This window comes from Equus caballus, chromosome 5 (genome assembly GCF_041296265.1).
Source record: "Equus caballus isolate H_3958 breed thoroughbred chromosome 5, TB-T2T, whole genome shotgun sequence".
Taxonomy (NCBI): Eukaryota; Metazoa; Chordata; class Mammalia; order Perissodactyla; family Equidae; genus Equus; species Equus caballus.
The window spans coordinates 38216729-38232867 of NC_091688.1; the positions used below are offsets into that span (position 1 = coordinate 38216729).

The following is a 16139-nucleotide window of genomic DNA, read 5'->3' on the forward strand; positions in this document are numbered from 1 at the left end:
ATGCCATTAAAAAGTTTAGAAGAAAATTAAAATCTAATTAATAAATTAGAAAAACATCAAATACTAAGTTACACCCTTTTACTATTCATCACAATTTCATATTTTAAAAATTCTCATCTTTCAACTTGATCAAGTTACTTTTACATCAAGTAATCAGGAGATGGGAAGCAGGTGTGTGGTTGCAATACCCAGCACCTTACACGTTCTCACAAATGGAGCAGCTTTGTCACAAATTCATTCACTCACTTCCCTGGATGGTCTAATTCTGACAATACAGGCAACTCCTACCAACTGTGAAATTCCAAGAAGCTTATGTTTCAGCTGCCGTTTTCTTCAAGTCCAATTACAAACCTGCCTCACATTTTATACTAGGGTCTCAATCCTTTCTTAAGGAGATTCTCAGTAGCAGAAACTTCTATCCCCTAAACAGGACCCCACAGTGGCTGAAGCAGAGTGTTTGCTTAAGAAACCAACAGAAATGTTGGGGCTGCCTGGTGGTGCAGCGGTTAAGTTCACACTTTCTGCTTGATGGCCCCGGGTTCGCCAGTTTAGATCCCGGGTGCGGACCTATGCACACTCATCAAGCCATGCTGTGGCAGGCGTCCCACATATAAAAAGTAGAGGAAGATGGGCAGTGATGTTAGCTCAGGGCTAATCTTCCTCAAAAAAGAAGAAAAAAGAAACCAACAGAAATGTTTACTAGAAGAGAGCAAAGCTCTATATTTGTCCTATGTTGAGGTTATTAAACCTACCGATAAGGAACAGAAGACATAATTTTCAGAGATTTTGTAGAGAATACCTTGGTAAACAGAAAAGCTGGGAAAGCAAGCCTGCAAAGATCTTTCAAGTTTGACTCTGGGTGAGTAACTATAGACATCAAAAAAGGAAAGAGCTTGGAGGAAGAGCTTACTCATTGTGTTTTAAATACCTGGAGACGCCGCTGCTTCTCATACTCTTTGGAACCGATCTCAGTGAATATGTTTACCATACAAATAAGAAACAGTGAATGAATGAATTCACTTACTGTGTCAGGAGGAGATTCACGGAAAATATCTTGCATTTTGGTAATTTAACTATCATTGCCATGTCATTTCATGGTTTATACCCCATACCATGACATCCAGGACAACAGAGGACATCTCTTTCCCCTACCATCAAACACAAGAATCGGGTTTCATATAAACTGTGCCATCTTAGAGCAGGTGCCTAGCTCCAAGCCATCACTCTGAGCAAGGATAAGTGGGATCTATATCATGATTTGGCTTAAATTATAGGTTACCTGTCCATCCTTGAGCCTATCACATCATCAAGGATGATTTGTCATGATTGCCTTAGGCTGATCAGAGTCCAGGACTACAGATGAGGATGGAGTCAACCAACCGAATAGCATGGCTGCTATGTAATGGTGACAAGGTAGATCGGAGCCTAGAGGAGCGACCAGTCTAATCCAGGTAGGACGATTGCAGCAGTCCCACTGTTTATGCTCCTCCATGCCATATTTCACCTTTCCCTCCTCTTCCCTCTCAACTTTATTTTCCCAAAATTTCCACATGTGCAGCTTCAGCCACCTGCACTTGGTCCCTCTGGATGTTCTCCTTGCCCTGGGCCCCCTTTCTCAGCTCCCTAAACAAATCAGAGTTAAGTCCCTTTCCTCTAGTTTAACCCAAATAAGTTGCTGTGCTAAGAAACTAAGATAGAAACAACAACGAAAACACTAAAGTGTAGAATCAAATTAGGAAGGCAAATTTTTCAAGCTCAGAAGATACTAACAACCTTCCTCTTCCCCACTACCTTGTACTCAATTTGTCCCCGCTGCATAATAAGTGCTTAAGAATTATTTGTTGAATTAATTAATGAATCCTAAAGTAATTTAAGTCTAGCCATGGATATGTCAATTCACATTGCCATTTGCGGTCACTAGTTATAAAAAATCAATCTTCATTATTCACAAATTCTGTATTTGCTAATTAGCCTCCCTGTTAAAAATTTATTTGTAACCCCCAAATAGTTACTCACAATGCTTTCTCAGTCATTCATGGACATGTGCAGAGGGCACAAAATTTGTCACCCTTCTCATGTGTTTCCAGCTGAGGTCCAACAAGGTGACTCTCGGCCTCCTTGTTTCAGTTCTCACAGTATAAACAAGTGGCCTTTTCAGGATCTATTGAGTGCCACATTTTCTGCAGTTTTGTGCTCTTGGTTGAGGGATTTTGCTGTTTAAAATGGCCCTAATGCATACAGCTGAAGTGCTGTCTAATGTTCCTAAGCACGGGAGGGCTGGATTATGTCTTCTGGGGAAGATGCACGTGTAGATAAGCTTTATTCAGGCATGAGCGATAGTGTTGTGGGTCATGCATTCAGTGTTAATGAATCAACAATGCAGTAACTCCAAAAAAGGAAAAGGAAATTCACTGATCTGTATGTGGAGCTTCTCCAGAGTGCTAAAGTAATATCATTAATGCTTTGATGAAGCTATGAAGATATGGAAAAGGAGCTAGATTTGTGTATGAATGAGATGATGACTCCTTTCGTTTGTTAGTTTGTTTTTAAAAATAGAGTAGACAGCACAGCTGTGTGGATGAAAGCCCAAGAAATTTACCAGCACATTACCCAGGGTGGGGAAAATGTGAATCCCCTGCTGATTTTGACAAATGCAAATTATGATTCAGTAAGTCTGAGACCCAGGATTCTATATTTCTAACAAACTCCAAGAAGATAACTCTGCTGCATGTCCCAGAACCACACTGAATAGTGGGGCCTACATCCTGCCTTCCTCTTTCTGTTTAGACCACTTGAAACGATAGTTTCATTCCAATAGGTCTCTATATTTAAATAATAAGACCTGTCAGAGGCAACACTGGGTTTCTCCTCAGGGGCTCAGAGAAGTCACTAAGGAATTAGGAAAGTGTCAGTCCCTTGGCCAAGTGAGAAAACTTTTAACAAGATGAGCATCGAATGTTTCAACTACTACAAATGTGTCAGGAAGGGAAAGAATAAGACTATGAATTTGGGATAAATTCAACACGGATTTTTATTGAGAACATATTCTCTGCAGGTGAGACACTTTGCCAAGGATACAAATGTTAAAAAGACATGCGCTTTGCTGTCAAAAAGCTTAAAAATTATAAGGGGAAAAGGGATTTAAATAGCTACAAAAAAGGGCAGGAAGTGAGGATTAGATTTGGCAAAGTACAGTTCAAGTGCACTGGGAAGTCAGACAAAGCAGAGACTGCTTACACTTGTGCATCAGGGAAGGCCCTCTGGAGGGAGTGGCACCTGAAATGGGCCTGAAGACCCATTAATATCTGAATGTGTGGAGGTTGCTAGGATCTCATCCATTCAGAGTTATGATATGAGTTTTAAGTGCTAGAACCCAGGTAAGAACAACAAATCCTGCAAAATTACATCTAGCTTATATTGATAATAGATCATTAAGCAGAAATAAAAAACAACAAGTTTGTACAAGGAGAGTTGAAAGGACATCAACATGGTGTTGAGTTTTCATATGTTCTGAGCTCCTGCGCTGCTGGGATCTCATTTCAACGGGACAATGGTGCATGGAGCTTCACAGTGTGTCCTGACAAGAACAGAGAAGGAAGTCACTGTGCACGAGGTGGAGGTGAGAAGTGAGGAGTAAGAAGGGAGAGCACTGGGAGGGAGGACTGAGGAGAGAGAAAACAAAAAGATGGGAAGACAAGTAAAGATCAGGACAGAGAGCAGGAAGGAGGGATACAAAGAACTCACCAGCGCTTTCTAAGCCAAAACGCAAGACCCATCAGAAGCACCAGGGGCACTATCAATGCCAAGAAGATCCAGCCCGTGAAGCTGTAACGTTCTGTGGATTTGAGTGCACACAGGGTATCATTTCAAATCTACCCCATTTTACTTCATCTCCCTGGTCTTTGTTTGCTCATTTGAGTGTCTGACTCACCAATCTCCTTTTATCCTATTGCTTCTCTCATCCCTCTTCAGAGATGAATCCTTCATCTAAACCATAATATCCTCCTACATCTGCAGGTCCCTCATTTTCGTTTTGTATATTTCTTGGATAACTAACTTTTATTTCTGTTGGGTCTAATGTTTCTAGAATCCCAGATATTTCATCTGGCTATCCTGCTCTTCTTGAGGACCATTTATTCCCTTTCCCAGCTAGGGCCCCCATTCTTTCTTACCCTGGTAGACAATGATGTCCTGGCCTCCTAGACTGCTGTGTCTCACCCGGCAAGACAGGCCAGCTGCCTCAAGGGCTTCCACATCCAAGGATTTACGAAGATACCATGTTCCATCAGCATTGGGCAAAATGTGACTTTGCTGAGTGCCCAGATGCTCCTGCTCGCCTTGCATCCACATCACCCAAATGGGCTTTGGGTAGAAGCCAGAGACGTGACAAACCATCATCAGACGGCCAGGACCAGGACTGGGGCCAGTGGACAGCCAGGCTTCTGGCTTTACTGCAGAAGACAGGAAAGATATTCAGATGAGAACTCTAACATAGACTTAGAGGTTCAGATCTTCACATCAGTTTAGACAGACATATCTTTCCCACCTCTAGGAATCTGTCACCTGTGATTCCCTCTCTTTGTTTCTTCTCAGTAAGATGGGAAGGGGAAAATGGGAAGGTATGATTTTAGAATGGAGAATTCTCAAGGATGGCTGCAGGACTGATCTTGTCGCTGGAGATCTGCCTTCCCTGCATCAAGAAGACTCAAGAGGAGACGTGGACAGGTGTCACTGAGGAACCTATCTGTTATTTCCAGGCCAACTTTATCCCCATTGTATAGTTCACAGGCATGCTGAGCCCTACTTCCACCATCTGGAGATGGCAACCATGAATTGTTCTGGAAGCTCATGAAATCTGATCCTTGATAAGCACCACGCATGAAGCCTACTGAGATTTCACCAAAGTGCAGCTCACAACCTGCTGTTATCTGTACCTCAAAGGGATCTGGGGAAGAGGGATTATGAATTAATGAATAAAGGAGTAAAAAAGGTAAAATAATATGAGTGAAAGCAAAAGAATGATAGAAGCTGAATGGAGAAGTTCAGGAGATTTGAGGGAATAGAGCAAAGTTTGACTTCAATAGAGGTTGAGAAAAAGAGGAATTGGTGGTAGTTGGAGATGGAGGAGATGAATGACATGAGGAAGGGGCCAAACTGTTCAAAGAAGGCAACATGAATGGTGTGGGCAAGAGAATAAGTTAGGACTTGAGTGTGAGAGAGTTGACATTATAATAATCCAGAGTGAACAGAATGCAATAGGTCGCAGTGAATATATCAGCAGAGATAACCGAAGAGATGGAGTAGGAGAAAAATAGACTTTAAGGAGGCAATCAAAGAGTGGGGAAGCTGAGAGTATCTGGTTGGAGGCCAGGGAAAGGCGTGGTCACAGGAGACCACTAATGGAAGATAATAAGGCACAGGCTTTCAGTCAATGAGAGAGGAGTTCTTAAGCAACAAGACTTGAAGCTTTTGAAGAATTAGGATCTAGATTATACTCCCTGACTTAAAAATGTGTAATTGCAGTTTTATGATGGGGAGAAGTAAGATTCAGAAGTGAATGGAGGATGTTTCCTAGAGGAATAAGAAACTCATTGAGAAACACATACACCTTCCACCCGTATCCCCACTCCCCAAGGAGGGAACCAAACTCACATTCAAGCTGCCATTGACTGGCAAGGTTGTGAAACATCTGGGGAATTCCAATGGAGGACATACGGAATAATTTTTCCAGTTCCATCCACTCTTCATTGCTGTAGTTGCCCTTGGACCAGGGCCACAGGAAAATGATAGTGCCAGAGCTGCTTTCCCACCCATGAGTCTGCAATTCATCCAACCAACCTGAGCCCAGATTTTGTACCCAGGAACTGTTGTAAAAGGATGAAATTTGGATGATTTGGAAGGAGACTGGCTCCTGGAAGTCTGTGTCAAAAGAATCAACAAAATAAGGACAAAAAACAGGCATTGGGAAGGAGAGAGAATGGAGAAAAACAGGTGCCATAGAGGGGAAACTCAGAATCTGAAGGAAAGGGAAGGCATAGTTATCTCAGGAGACATTTGCCTGCCCAGGGCCCACAACTTTATATTCAAACTTCAGAAGAGCACAGGGACCTGGTCAGGGACACGCAGAATGGATCAAGGCTGACACTCTCATCCTACAGGTATATACTAAAGAAAACCCATCACATACGCACACACACATACAAACATACACACACCCAGACCCTCTTGCACCCAACTGAGGAATTGCCAGAGTTCTTACCATCTTTATTGTCGCCACCTGGGAGGAGAACTGCTAGCAAATGAAGTTGCAGGAACAGCATTTCATTTGCAGATGTTCTTTCTTTCTCTGAGAAAAGTGGGTCTTTGATTTCTGTTCTAAACAAACCTACCCCACAATATCTATATTCTGACTTCCTTCTCCTTCCAACAGAAAAACCTTTCCTTTCATCACTCTCAATAACAAAGAATATCCACTCCTTCCCTAAACCTTGGACTTCCTATTCAGATTCTCATTTCCCCTTTAGTTCTATGGGCCGCCTACTCAGAAACTCATTTCTCCTCCAGTTCTCTGCCTACTCAGACTTGTAGCCCCTCCAGTTCTGACTCTCCTTTATGGCTTCCAGCCTCTCTCCTTGCATCAGCTTCCATCCTGTTCACCTCTCCCTGATCTGATTGCTGTGGAACAGGTCTTGTATGGCACTGAACAGTCTCTTGAACTCTAGGGACTTTTTTTCTCACTCATACAATAAAAGTGTGAAATTAAGTTGCTTCCTAGCACCCTACCTAATCTTCTCATGCCCCTGCTCTTTTCTGTCACTCTGTCCTTCTCCTGCCCTTTTGAATATTCCCCAAATATTCTCTTTACCTGTCTCACCCTGACCCCACCTCATTCACATCTCTGACTTCTTATTAATTACTTTCTTTGCTTTATCAGAATGACCTATTATTATCCTGTTGTCAACGAAAATAATCCATAACCAATCTATAAATGAAAATTTGGGAGAGTTTATTCTGAGCTGAAATCTGAGGACCATGGCCCGGGGCCTTTTTTCCCAAAGGAAGAAAGGGCACTGAAGAAGTGGGGTGCACAGAGTGGTTATATACCCCCAAACAGGATGTTTCATATATGATTGAAATGTCCTTTTTACAATAGTCGCAAGACTGCTCTGTCGGCACAGCGATTGATGGAAACAGCAGGTAGGTCTGCTGTCTCGGTGAACACAGCAGTGTGGCAGTCCTGTTGTCTGGAGCTGGGTGGTCACACGTGAGCTGGGTGGTCAAAGGTGAGTGCAGCAATCAGTTCCTAGCCTGAGGAAAGATGTTTATCCCTAAGGAAATGCCAATGTTGGGGGAAGTTGCACCTTTATCTCAAGGGCCTTTGTTCTTGCCATAGGAAATGTTTTAAAGCAGATATACAATGTGTGCTCAACAGCCACAGTCAGGCCCTTTTGGAAAAACAAATCAGGCCGAATTACGTTTACACCAAATGGCTTCCTCACATACTTCAATATATCCTATTGCTTGCCATTTCTATTTTGTCACTGTGTAACAGTATAAATTACCACCAATTCTCCATTTTCTTGGGGAAGAACCAGTAGCCATCACAGAGACCACAGGAACATTGAAACACGTAAAGAAAAACCCCTCTGTTTGACTTGCATTGATATATATTCACTCACCAAACAGGCACTTAGCACTGCTGGATCTGAGCATCTTGCTACATTCATGACTATACAGAGCTTGACAATGTGATCACTTTAGTCTACTTGGGAAGAAAAACATTTAAATCAAGAACTATAAATCATGGTTTGCTGAGTTTTCTTATAATATTTAGACTCTCTAGACAGAAACAAGCATGCTTGAAAACAATAATTTCTAAAGTGGCGATCCTTAACTGATGTTTGCCCACTCAGAATCTTGACTTCAGTGGTTGGCTTGGGCTGTTTTATCCCTACCCCTATTTCACTGCATCCCCAACATCTAACAGTACACCTGGCAAGTGGTATATGCTAAAGAAATATTTTTTGAATGATTGAATAATTCAGTTCAGGCATCCAATTCTTTGTGAAAATGGAGATCTTCAAGATAAAAAAATTTTAAGATATCAGGAAGTGTCACTTGTAACCCTACTTGGTGAAATGAGAATCTTATACAGTTTGATTTAGGATGAAAGTATATGCTAATAAGCATGAAGCTTACACAGAGGGTCCTGCTCAAAATCTCCTATTACTGATAACAAGAAACCAGTGAAAATTTGTGGGAAATGAAGTTAAAAGATTATCCTGGAGTCATTATCCAAGATTCCCTTCTTGTTTGTCCTGTTTGGATGTTCTGTGCTTGTCTTATGAGCAGGTCTCTGCTGGACGTGCTGGCCTCCCTATTTCATGGTGTTTATAACTATTTAAATGTTCTTAAATATTTATGCTTTCTATCATCTGGATAAATATATTTGGGTTGTTTATTTTGTTATTTCTTGGTTCATAAGTCAATAGAAATTATCTCAGGCTAATATAAGGAAGAGAATTTTTTTTGTAAATTAAGATTAGAACATAGAAAATTAGAAAGAGCTTCACTCCCATACTTAGAATTTTTAAAAGCTGATTTGATTTATAATCAAAGTCACAATTTTGCTTGAATCCATCAGAAAGCTGAAATATGAAGGCAACCAATTAACCCAGAATATAAGGAAAGACAGACTCCTTCAAGGAAATAGGCAATGCAACCTGTACTGACTTGGGACAGATGCCAAACTCTACACAAGCCAGTAATAATTCTACTAACATTGTTAACAAGTTACTCTAAACTATCAGGAATATATAGAACCTCTGAGAGTCACAGACACAGGAAATTCACTTCTATCTCTAGCCTTTTTTCTGTAGACCTCACCAGGGCCTCCTGAAAGATTGGAGTCAAGGATGTAGACCAGAGAAATTCCTTCTCAGGGTGCAAGGCTGAGGTAGGAGAGCAGCTATTACATAAGAAATGAAGTCCCTACCAGATCTTTCTCCCCTATCTCCTACACAGGCAAAGCCTTAACCTGGTGGGGGAAGGGCTGAAGCCCTGTTGCCTTCAGGGCAGGGGTGAAGATGCCCTGCAGCTGGGAGAAGGGAATGACTGGGGAAGGGACAGTAAAACATCCAGTCCTAGACTATTAGAGGTTCCATACTGCTGAGAGAAAGACAGGAACTCTTAAAGGCCCAATCCCCACCTAAAACACAAAGCACCTGCCTAAGAATGAGACTGAACCAGAATAAAGATAATACCCCTAACTCCTTCTCCCAAGGAGGTTAGCAAGCATCAAGTCACAAGAGCAGCCACTGCTGGAAGAGGAGCAAGAGTATGGAGATAATTCCCTTGAGGCACAGCACAAGGGACACACCAAAACCTGAGAAGGAAGCAGACATTAAGGAAACCCTCTGGCAAACAGCCCACCCTACAAAGTAATGCTGGAGGAATTAGAAGACTGTTGAAACAACAACAAAACACAGACCCAGTTAACTTTTGACCAGATTGATTCAAACCCCCACACTCAATGCTTAGCAAGAGAAAAGACATGCTCACTTCCAGACCCCCCTCAAAATAACTGTTTACCTCAGTGTGTATTATTTTACACAAGATGTCTGTGTTTTGATCAAAAATTATTAAACACACACACAAGAAGAGTGGGGCCCACAGTCACCTAAGAGTATCTGCACTTGCCCAGTGAGTCACTGTGCCCAAGGAGGAGCAAAATTAGCAAATTAAAGAAACAACAACAAATATACAAGACCAACAACAAAACACAATGACAGGCTTAAAGCGAGAGAAGGACATTTTTTTTAAAAAAAGGAGAAGTTTTATATTTTAGTAGCTTTAAAAGCATTTTCTTCTGGCTTTTAAGTAGGAGGCCCCATATTTTCATTTTGCTTCAGACCCAAATAATTATGAAGCTGCCAGTGCTTATAGCCTTGAGTGTGGAGTGGAGGAAGTGAAGAGGAGGCAGTGTGGGTTTGGGTAGGAAGGACAAGGAAGAGTTAACTAAATGAGGAATGATGTTCTGAGAGCAAAGGGATGGAAGATGGTCAGAGACACCAAGGGGTATAACAGATGCAGGAGGAGGAGGAGGAATCAAAGAGGAGGAGAGGAGGAGGAGGAGAAAGAAGAGGAGCAGAGGAAGAGGAGGGTGGCAGAAGAAGAAGTAAGGAAGCAGATGGAGGAAGAGGGAAGCAGGAGGAAGAGGAAGTGGAAACGGAGAGGGAGGTGGAGGAGGACTGGAAAGAGAAGTAGAGCAGAGCCACAAGTTTCTTCAGCTCAGCTCCTGTGGACAGAGTTAATTCTAATCAGGGATGCAGGAAGAAGCTGGTACTTGTGATGAGGATTTTAGGCTGGTCAATTTTAAAAACTGCGGATTAGAAGGAGGCTCTAAGGAGTGGAATTTGCTTGCCCTTTGATGAGAGACATTTGCATTTGTGAAGGAAGTCTCCATCTGTGGGGGGTGTCTCCCTCTCTGCACTAGGAGGAAGGCAGGATGGCCTTATCTCTGGAAACTCTTAACGGGGAAGGCAAGGACTTAAGCTGTTTACTGTCTGGCAACCTCATGTAACTGACCCCCCCCACCCCAACATCCTCCTTTGTCTTTAGCTGAAGATAATATTTAAGTGGTGGCTTCTGCCATTTACTTAATCCGGTTTGATTCTTATCTAAAAGTTATGGGACCACCCAATAACCAGAACCTACCAGCACTGATACCATTTTAACAACTTTTTTCCACATTCTTTCCTTTGTCTTGTAAAGAGATAATTCACATACCTATGCCTTAAATTTAGCCCTACCCTCAACTCATGTTTGCAGCAGCAGCTCCTCTTGCCCATGGGTCCTGTTCCCATGCAGCAGCTCCTCGTGCCCATGGGTCCTGTCCCCATGCTATTACATACTATTCTCTAAATAAAAGAGTACTACTGCCAGACCTTGAAAGTCCAAGAAATCTTTCTTTCGACTCCTCGGGTCACTGATCCCGCATCACTTGAGTCATTATCTCACTGTGAATCTGAAGCTTTCTCAGCCAGCCCCACTCCGGAGTATACACTCGGCTATGGTGGATGAAGGATAGGATCTGAAAGAGGAGAAAGGAAAGGAGCTTCTTGGGAGCTGCTTGAGGGATATTGAGAACTGGGGGAGCTGAGGAAGAGCAGAACTAGAAGTGAAAATCAAGATAAAATGGGGGATGGGGAGGGGATCAGGATCAGGACCAAAAAGAAAAAGAGAATTGGGAAAGAAGGAGATGAATATACAGGTCACTGACAATTGTGTGCTCCCATATATAGAAAATGCCAGAGGAGAAAACTGGGATGGGTGGGATATAACCTGATTAGAACTAAATCAGGCAGCGTATCCCAGCTATCCTAGGGGAGTCTAGCATTCTTCTATGTGTCACTAGAACTCCCTGGGTCCCTCTTCTTGGTTCATTGGTGCTCAGACCACAAGCTTGTTCATGTTCTTTCTAATAGCTCTTATTTATTGCTTCCCCAAACACCATCACAGCTCTTGAATTACTCCTTCTTCCTTGAAGCTCTCCTCAGAACCTAGATGTGAGCTCCCCTCCCGATACAGTCCCACAAACTCATCTGACATCCCCCTTCACCACTAACAGAAACCTCAAATTCCCAGCTACAGAAATCTGCTGCCCTTATAACCATGTGCCTTTTACTGAATATTTTCTGAATAGAAAGAAATGAATATTTTCTACTATCACTTTTGGCTTTAACATTCTATGTGTCTTACTTCTATGGCCTCCTGCTCCTTCCTACCCATGTGTTCTTCTCTCTCCTCCTTCTGCTTCTCCCTCCTTCTTTCTCACCCCTCCATGTCTTCACAGTCATTCTCCACATAGCCTTCATCTCAGAGCCCAGGGCTTCCTCTCCATTTTCTCATCCTCCCTATCCATTCAATCTCATCTTAGCCCCTCCTCCCTGACAGACTTTCAAACCTAAAGCTTCATTTTATCACATGACCCTTGGATTCTTGTGTATACTTATATAAAACACCGTAATTGCTTCTATTTCTGGCAATATGACCCACTACATAACCTGAAAAGACATGTAATACAAACACCCAGAAATGCAAGATAAAAAATATCTTTTAATGCTTTTTGAATTCAGAGCTGCATTCACAACAAAATAAGGAAAACCCCCTAGTGAACAAAACAAGAGAGAAATGGGAACCCAGAGAGGCAAGCAGGAACTGACAGTTGGTCATAAGTGGTATTGTGTGGGTTCCCTAAGGGTTTGACTATTGTGGTCACTTGGATCAGGAGATAAAGCCTTGAGACCAAGAAAACAAGGAGAAAGATGCAACTGAGGCTTCTGCTATACTCTTATCTAGCCCAAGAAAATATCCACCCAATTGTACAGGGGAGGAAGCTTGTCTGTCTGTGTATTCACTGAAAGTTGGTTTGTTTTTTGTTTATTTTCCATTCTGAGAATTACTAATCATAAGTCTGAAATTGGAGTTGAAAATATTCTACTTGTGTGACCCTGGAATAAACAATCTAATAAATTAAAATAAAAGATGACTCCAAGTTTGTAATACCTCTGGGACAGTTGGTGAAATTTACAGAAAGTTAACCTCAAGAGAACCACCCTCAGCACAAGCTGCAAAGGATTCCCACACATAAAGTCTTTCCTTAAATGAGGCCACAACCCCAAATTAGAGAACACAGAGAGAAATAATTCATCAAGAAGGAAAGTAGACAGAAGAACAAATAATAGGTTGGACTCTCAAGAAATTACACATGGAGGAAATTATATTTAAAAAACTTAAAGATATAGGGGCTGGCCCCGCGGCCGAGCGGTTAAGTTCATGCGCTCCGCTGCAGGCGGCCCAGTGTTTCGTTGGTTCGAATCCTGGGCGCGGACATGACACTGCTCATCAAACCACGCTGAGGCAGCGTCCCACATGCCACAACTAGAAGGACCCACAACAAAGAATATACAACTATGTACTGGGGGGCTTTGGGGAGAAAAAGGAAAAAATAAAATCTTAAAAAAAAAAACTTAAAGATATAAAAAGAAATAATACCAGAAAAGAAAGAAACAAGACCAAAAAGTAGCAAGCAGATTTTTTGATAGCAACTTAAGCCTCTAGAAATACAAACTCTAATCATTGTAATTAAAAATTCAATGAGTGGACTAGGCAACAAACAGAGAAAGCAATTTAAAAATATTTCTAAATTGAGAAGTCTGAAGAATTTCTTATAATGCAAAACAGAGCTAAAGAGCTATTGAATATGAAAAAAGAAGTTAAGAAATATGAAAACTAAAATGAAATCCAATATAAACCAAATAGAAATTTCATTAGGAGACAAAACACTCATGAGAAGAAGAAATAGTTGAAGAAATAATGGCTGAGAATTTTTCAAAATTAGCGAGAACCATAAATCTTTAGACAGGAAAGACCAAAGTTCCAAAGCAAATTAATGTCTTTGGAAAATAATATCCATTTTTCATAGAGAAGAAAGCAACTTAAATGTGTAAGCAAATTAGAATATACATTGGTTTAAAGCAAAGTTCCTTTTTCTTAGATTTCAATTATTTCTTAACAATTCCATCAATGTTTACTGAAGGGGGACAAAATTTGCCACCCAAAAATGTGTCTCTTTGAGTATTATTTTAAGAAACAAAAGACTCGGAAAGTTTTTCCTGTTACCTCCCCCTTAACTGCCTAAACGATTTTAGATAAATGGCCTGTAATAGGAACACAGCTTTCACCAGGGACATCCACAAAGAATATGGGCTAAGTATGGTGGGGGAGGCAGCAGGTCCTAGATCAGAGTCCTCTCCACGTCCCACTGTCTCTGCATAGGATGGCAAATATTTGCTTACCAAATATTTGTTCTTCTGTCTCCTTATGAATTGTCTTCCTCCCCTTTGAAGTCCGAAACAACTACCTCCAACATCCTCTTCTGTCTTTAGCCTGAAGATGGTATTTAAGGTGGTGGCTTCAGCCATTTTGGTGAGTTAGTCACTTTTCCCAGGTTTCTCTCATGTATACATGTTATTAAAGTTTGTTTGATTTTCTCCTATTAATCTGTTGCATGTCAACTTATTTCTTAGACCAGCCAGAGGAACCTAGAAGGGTAGAGGAAAATTTCTTCCTCTCCTACACTACTAAATACCAAGGGCTGTACTAAACCCTACGACTACAAAGAGTAAAAAGATAGAAATTCAAACTCTAGAGAATGAAACACATAACCAGCCATTAACGTAGAGTGGGATAATTCTCTTATGAGATAAAGCACAGGGCTGGAAAGAGCCTCATTAAATCAATTGTATCTATATTTGCACTGTTTACATGGCCTTGCTCAATCTGAGCACCAGAATATTGGCTGCAAGAATCAGGTAGGAAGGAGGCAGTGAGAATATATATCCATGAGAATATTTCAGGTGGTTTTTAATTCAGATATTTATGAAGATATCAAAAAGGATTGAAACTGAACCTACATAATGAGCACCACATACACCAAATACACCACTTTGTGTGTTAGATATCAACTCCTCCTAACTCCTCAATAAGAAGCTGGTGAGAATTCTGCAATAGTCAGAGAACATGCTCTTGGCCATACTGCATAATAGTTCTCACCTGTTCTAGCAATCACTCGTTAAGAAGGAGAATATTTAACACACCTGGCAGTGCCTCTTCTTAGACCATTTATATTTAACATTGCTATATTTTCTGGTTTATTTTGTCTGTGCCCTTATCAGACAGAAAGTATGTGAAGACACTCCTTGCTATGCATTTAATCAAATTTCTTCTAAGAGCATCCTCTAGAAAAATTATTTCAAGAAGACTTTGATTTCCCCTAACATGTTCTGAAAATGCTGCCTAAATGTCTAATGATTATCCTGCAATGCCTGTCATATGCTTGTCTACTTTGCTATCTTGTTTAATGACTAATCAGCCAGAAGAAAACATTGCCAACACAGAATGTATTCGTTTGCTAGGGTTGCCATAACACAGAACCACAGAGTGGGTGGCTCAAACAATAAAACTTTATTTCTCACAGTTCTGGATGCCAGAAGTCTAAGATGAAGGTGTCAGCATGTTTGGTTTCTCCTGAGGCCTCTCTCTCTTTAGCTTGTAGATGGCCATCTTCTCACTGTGTCCTCACATCATTTTCCTTTGTGCACATGCACCCTGGTGTCTCTGTGTATTCAAATTTCCTCTTAGAAGGATACCATTCAGCTTGGATTAAGGCCCACTCTAAAGCCCTCATTTTAATTGAATTGCCTCTTTAAAGGCCCCATCTCCAAATACAGTCACATTCTGAGATATGGGCGTTAGAGCTTCAACATATGAATTTTAGGGAGAAATAATTCAGCTCATATAGCTCCTGGCTATTTTCAGTTTTCAAAATCTTCATTTCACTTCTTTCACTTTTCAAAATCTTCTTGACTTTCTAATGTGCTTTTTTTTAACAGAGGTGTCTCATAGACATCTAAACTTTGGAAACTGTTACTACGGCTTATGAAAGGAAAACTTTAACTTTCAAAAATTCTGTCATTCTGTATTGTTTTCCTATTAATAATTATGGTTCTAGTATTTATATTTAAATTGACATCTGTCCTCTAAATGTCTAAATAATCCTGATTTTCCTTTATTAAGCCTAAAGAGAAACATTTTTATTTTTCTCCTTCTTTCACAAGATGCACTTGAAGAAGAAGGAAGAAAGTAAGAAGAGTTACTCTAGTGGTTTTCAAGATTTATTATAAATCTAAAGTAAGTAAAATTATTACATTGCATTGGCACAAGAATAGACTCATAGAAGAAAAGATCAGAATAAGGGGGCCAGAAACAGATCCATATATATGGACATTTAGATTACAACATAATTGCTACTGCTCATTAGTGGTATGAGTCAATTGACTAACGCTGAAAAAAATAAAATTTTAGCCCTATTTCACAGCACACACGAAAATCAAGTCCAGGTATATTTTAGACCTAAATGTAAAAGACAAAATAGTCAAGGTTCTCAAAGTTAAAACAGTACAGTGGTTTTTAAAGTGTAATCCCCAGACCAGCAGAACTGACATCATCTGGAAGTTGTAAGAAAGGCAAATTCTTGGACCTCTTCCCTGACCTAAAGAATTAGATATTCTGGAGGT

The 16139-nt window shown here is 40.9% G+C and overlaps 1 protein-coding gene across 3 annotated transcripts; it reads right to left on the reverse strand.

Moving 5' to 3' along the window:
• Window positions 1-3013: 3013 nt before the first annotated feature.
• On the reverse strand, window positions 3014-6488 carry CD1A (CD1a molecule). 3 transcript variants are annotated; one of them, XM_070266234.1, is made up of 6 exons: window positions 6260-6452; window positions 5653-5919; window positions 4669-4945; window positions 4173-4453; window positions 3745-3835; window positions 3015-3577 (listed from the first exon to the last, which is right to left on the reverse strand). In XM_070266234.1, the coding sequence occupies exons 1-6, from the start codon at window positions 6318-6320 to the stop codon at window positions 3535-3537; spliced, it is 1020 nt and encodes a 339-aa protein (XP_070122335.1). In that variant the 5' UTR covers window positions 6321-6452; the 3' UTR covers window positions 3015-3534.
• Between the last annotated feature and the right edge of the window lie 9651 nt (window positions 6489-16139).

What these genes read in the sequence shown, in the direction of transcription:
- CD1A (XM_070266234.1), bottom strand. Translation starts at nt 6,320, where the DNA reads ATGCTGTTCCTGCAACTTCATTTGCTAGCAGTTCTCCTCCCAGGTGGC. An exon ending in CAGTCAATGGCAGCTTGAAT is followed by an intron (nt 4,946 to 5,652) that starts GTGAGTTTGGTT and finishes CCTCTTCCCCAG; the next exon opens with ATCCCTTTGAGGTACAGATA. An exon ending in AAGGCAGATCTCCAGCGACA is followed by an intron (nt 4,454 to 4,668) that starts AGATCAGTCCTG and finishes CCTGTCTTCTGC; the next exon opens with AGTAAAGCCAGAAGCCTGGC.